This window comes from Dermacentor albipictus, chromosome 10 (genome assembly GCF_038994185.2).
Source record: "Dermacentor albipictus isolate Rhodes 1998 colony chromosome 10, USDA_Dalb.pri_finalv2, whole genome shotgun sequence".
In the NCBI taxonomy this organism is placed as follows: Eukaryota; Metazoa; Arthropoda; class Arachnida; order Ixodida; family Ixodidae; genus Dermacentor; species Dermacentor albipictus.
Window position 1 is genome coordinate 43,566,421 of NC_091830.1, and position 5,073 is coordinate 43,571,493.

The 5,073-nt window shown below is 44.1% G+C and overlaps 1 protein-coding gene across 1 annotated transcript; it reads right to left on the reverse strand.

Moving 5' to 3' along the window:
• Positions 1-353: 353 nt before the first annotated feature.
• LOC139050304 (uncharacterized) lies at positions 354-1,046 on the reverse strand. Its single transcript, XM_070526536.1, has one exon. It carries the CDS (start codon positions 1,044-1,046, stop codon positions 354-356), a length of 693 nt encoding a protein of 230 aa, XP_070382637.1.
• Between the last annotated feature and the right edge of the window lie 4,027 nt (positions 1,047-5,073).

A 5,073-nucleotide genomic window follows, 5' to 3' on the forward strand; every position in this document is an offset into this window, starting at 1 on the left:
ACTGATAGTAAGGGTAGAAAGGACTTCAAAATCAATACTTTCTTTTATAAAGAAGGCAACACCACCTCCTCGTGCCCTTGAAACTCTTGGCAGAGAGGAAAGTTTGTAGCCTGGTATAAATGGTGATTCATTATCTTTGAGCCAGGTTTCCGTAATAGCGATCAAGTCAAAAAGAAATGTGTGCTTTGATAGGTAGGCACTCAGTAAATTCAGATTTTTTTGGATACTGCGCACATTGCAATGAAAAACTGAGAACACATCTTGGTGTTTTATTAATTGATCTACTTGATCCCAACTAAATGTCATTATAAAACAGAAAGACAACGAGAAGATATGCACAAGGAAAAAAGAAACTATACAATTTGAGCCAGGTCGCTATCACTTTCAATTCTCAAAACAGTTGAGGTTTCTGTCTTCCTCATGAAGATCTTTCCTTGCGAAACCCAGGCAAACTTCCATTTTTTTTCTAGGCGCAGTTGACGTGCTTTGCTCAATAGTACTTTGTTCTCAATACAGAGATGCTCATTAACATAAACCGGATTGCATTCTTCGAAGCCAAGAATTCTTGTGGTAAGCCTTGCCTTTCTAGCTGCAGAGAAGAACTTATCCCGCACAGCACGAGTGGAAAAGCGCAACACAACATTAGGTCTATCCTTGTCCTTTGAACGGACGCGGTGCACAACGTCAATGTCGTCTTCGGAAACATCGACACCCACGGATGCTGCCATCTTTTCCACTGACTTGCGCAGATTCTCATCAGGCACCACTGGTATGCCTTTTATTTCTACGTTCTGGCTCCTGCTGTATTGCTTGAGCTCGATAATTTCTTTCTTAGCTTCCAATAGTGCCTTCTGCATCTGCTTAATTTCATACTGGCATTGAGAATTCTGTGTTTTGACTTCGGTCACCTCGCGGCGGAGCCCCGCGACATCCTTCTTGAACTGCTCAAAATTCTCATTCATGAAACCCATGGCCCCTCGTATTCCCTCTAGTTCAGAATGGATATCAGTGTTTGATGTTCGCACGGCTGCAATTTCATTCGTCATGTCAGTTGCGAACTTGTCAAGCTTCCCTAGTACCTCGCCTAACACTTTCACAACCTCTTTTAAGCTATTCGGTTGCTTTTCACCAAAAGCCGTGAGAACGTTCCCGAGAGTACCCGTGTTAGCCATAATTCACAGAACAGAGAGCACCAGGGAAACGCGAGTGTCCCGGCAAACACAAATTTGGCGACAAGCAGGCAATAAGCAATACACTCGTTGCAGCAACAGCGACGGCGCGGCGTAATATTTCCACAAATAGGAACAGAATTACCACCAACCTGCGAAAGGTAGATCAAGTTGGTTATGACGCGTCTGTACGCCGCCGCTGCTGCTGCCAAAGTGAATGCGGCACACAGGAATGCCGCCCCCTCGATGAAGCCGATAATGCCAGGAGTAGTCTCCGGTCAGCGAAAACAGATGGCAGCAGGCGTGAGTCCCGCTGCACCTGAAGTACTGGCCTTTCTTCAGGATTGGTAATGCACGAAGGCAGATATGTTCCGGAGCCCTTACAATATGCTGGCAGCGAGCTTGTCCTGCTCCTGCGAAAGGTAGATCAAGTTGGTTATGACGCGTCTGTACGCCGCCGCTGCTGCTGCCATACATGCCATACATGGTCCTAGGAATCATGGGCATGAACCCGTGATTACTTTAACAAAATTATGCGGTGTCAGTTTTCATTTGTTAGGAAGAAGCTGGTTCCACAATTGAATGGATCGGGGAAAAATCTATTTTAGAATTGTCAGTGCGGGCATACAGGAGTGTTATATTTAGTGAGTGAACATTCCATGCGTTAGAAGGTTTCAGAAGCTTAATGTATTCCAAGGCTGTAGCAACGTTCAGAGTTAACGGTGGTGTAAAACAGTTTAAGACTTCCTACATTACACCGCTCTATTAGCGAAGAGATGTTCAATCAGGGAAGGTTAGAAGTGGAGGAGAAGTCGTTGTAACGCCGGTATATAAATCGTGTAGCTTTTTTGGGGGCGGATTCCAGTTTTTTTATGTCGGATTTCGGGTATGCAGTTTAAATTGCACATCCCAAATCCTGGATGGGCCACACTAGTGCTTTTTAAGTGAGAAATTTTGTTTCTTTGGGGGCTTTCAGTAGCCTAGACGTGCTAGAGCTTTAGAAGAGGTTGCTTCAATATATTTGTACCAGGATAAATTATGTGTGAATATAATGCCAAGATACTTATATTCGGAAATATTTTCTAGAGGAATGCCATCGAAACAGTAAGGAAGACGCAGTTGTGTAGTACGTGTCGAGAAGATCATTGATACAGTTTTGCGAAAATTGATGCTGATCTGGCACATGTTACACGAAGTAGAAATGTTGAAAAATGCTCTCTTCCGAATGGCGTGATTTTCATGACTGGTAATTGTGTGATAGATAACGCAGTCATCGGCGTAAAGAGGGATTTGAGTTTTGCAGCACGTTCCTAGGCAGGCCATTTATTACAGGAGGAAGTGAAGCGGGCGTAATGCATAACCCTGCGCAACACCAGAGGTAACAACTACCTTAGGTGATTTTCCAGAATCGAAACATAAGTTTCGAGACCTATCTGAGACAAAGCTACAGATTCAGATAACTAGGCTAGGGTTATTTAAAATGCTATTTAGTTTATTCAGACGCTTGGAATATACAGCTGTATCAAAGCCTCGGAAAAAAGTCTATGAATATGGCATCAATTCGAAGGCCTAGGTCAAGTACGTGGCAGATGTCATGAGCAAATTTAGATGTTTGAGTAATGGTGCTGAGGCCACCGCGAAATCCATGCTGGAGGACTGTTGAAATATCGTTGGCCTTAAGAAGCTGAATAATATGTTTGTAGACGACATGTTCTGAAAGTTTACTGCAACTAGAGGCTAAGGAAATTGGTCTGTAGTTAGGTCTTGTTTACTCCCAGACTAGTGCAAGAGAATAACTTTCGGAACTTTCCATGCTGATGGAACGGTGCTAGTTTGCACCAATTTAATAAATATCACGGTAGGAAACCTGGTACACCATATGAAAAAAGAATTGTGAATGTCATAAGAACCGCAACTCTTTTTAGAATTTAAGTTTAAAACTAAGTTTAAGACACCTGACGTAGATACACTAGGTTATTGACAGGAAGCCGCGATTGCGAACAGGAAAGAGGGATTTCTAAGTCGTCTGCAAATAAGACTGACTGAAAATACGAGTTGAATGCAGCAACAATTACATGAGGATCATTTTTGGAAACATCGTTTGTTATGAAGAATTGAAATGTTATACACGACTCTCACAAATACCACTAATTTGTGGATAGAACTTTTGCGAGACCCTTGTAAACAATGTAACACATTCACTTAAAATATAACTCGATGTATCCAATTTGTCCGCGCCAGATGCTCCGATGGGTACAGTTTACGGAACTGCAATATCTATACTAGGTGCAGAGCTGCGAATTCGTAAGCTTCGTGCGTTTACTTTTATCAAGCTTACCAATATTTGAAAATTTCTTTTCAAACATCAAAGCTTATTCGAATTTCTGGTTCTGACATTCCCTTTAAACTAACAGCCTCTTTCAATTGCACCAAATTTCACTAAGAACGGCCCAGTGGTTATCTCAGGAAAGTGTTTCTGCGTTTCACATGTATTTGAATAGGCGACATCGGAGTTAGGCCCAAGCTAAAGCTGCCACGTAGTGCTTCCGACGATCATCCTAGCCCGTTGACTTCGCAGCATTAAAAAATGATGAAGACAAAGCAAAAAAGTACCGTGACAGCTTTTCGGGAAGCCTCTGAACAGCCCGGAATCAATCACCACTGCGTTTGCCTCATCGCGTCAGACCGTTCATAGGATGACAATAATTTCCAGACGACCAGGGGGTATCCTGTAAGAGTCCACCTTGTGGACTGTCCATTTCGGCCGGTACTGATTGGCTACGACTGCTCGTCTCCTCCTCTCTCGTACAGTTCCATCCAATCAGCAGCGGCCGAAATGTACAGTCCATTAGGTGGACTCTTACAGAATACCCCCCGAGTGGCCCCTCTTTATCAAAAACACTGATAACCCCCGTTGGGGCACGCTTTGTTGTGAAGTTGAATGGGTAGGGATAACTTTATTTCTTCTATTTTTCTTTCGTTGACGTCACCGTACGTCACCGGGGGAAGTTTGAAAAGTTTAACGTCACTACGCCACGCGGTGGCACTCCCGCGAACTAAACCCTGGTGTCCAGAAAGGCTGGATACCTTGAAAATGTGCAGTCATTGGCGCCACCAGTCCTCGCAATGGGAACAGCAGATCAATTGAGCTGATCGAGCCTAAAAGGCAGGCGTTATGTACTTAGCAAAATAGCTTGTTTAGGACCGCAGAAATATCAATCTTCATGACACAGACCATTCGCTTCCTTCGCCTTTATTGGCTAACGTCACATGCGTTCGCTGCAGCTGTGCCCAGATTTCTTCGGCGGGTGGGGCGTTCGCACATGTCGCACGCCCCCATCACCTGCTTATTTGCTAGCGCATGGCGTCGCCATCGCGGACTGCTGGTCTAGATAATGTGCGGGTAAGGAGGGGCCACTCGCAGCTGGAACGCCCACCTCATATGCTCCTCCGATGCTGCGTGAAACCACCCCGGCCGGCCCCAAACAATCAGCCGTGTTGTTGCGCGTTGACCTTAACTGTATCCAAATGAAGAACAAAAACATCAGTCAAATTTTCAAAGAACACTGTCAAATGCATCGAGATAACACAAGCATTTAGGATATTCTCAGTAGCGTTCGCAGTAAATTCAGCGACAACTTTATTGTTGCACGTTCGTGGCAAACTGTGGCACAATATATTCCAAGTATTGCATTTCACATGGTGCTGCTGCCTCTGGGATGTTCGTTTTCTTGAAGTCTAGCCTTCTGCAGAATAAAAAAAAATTCAAGTTGAAATGTGAAGACCTTTCAAGTCAAAATATGAATCTACAGCGTGTCCCAGCTAACTTTAGCCAGAGTTTAAAGATATGCGAATGCAACGTATCTCGACAGAACATTTGTAACGTTGTCTGCCGGCGCTTGGA

Excerpts from the sequence above, each read along its gene's own strand:
- LOC139050304 (XM_070526536.1), bottom strand. The coding sequence starts at position 1,046 with ATGACGAATGAAATTGCAGCCGTGCGAACATCAAACACTGATATCCAT.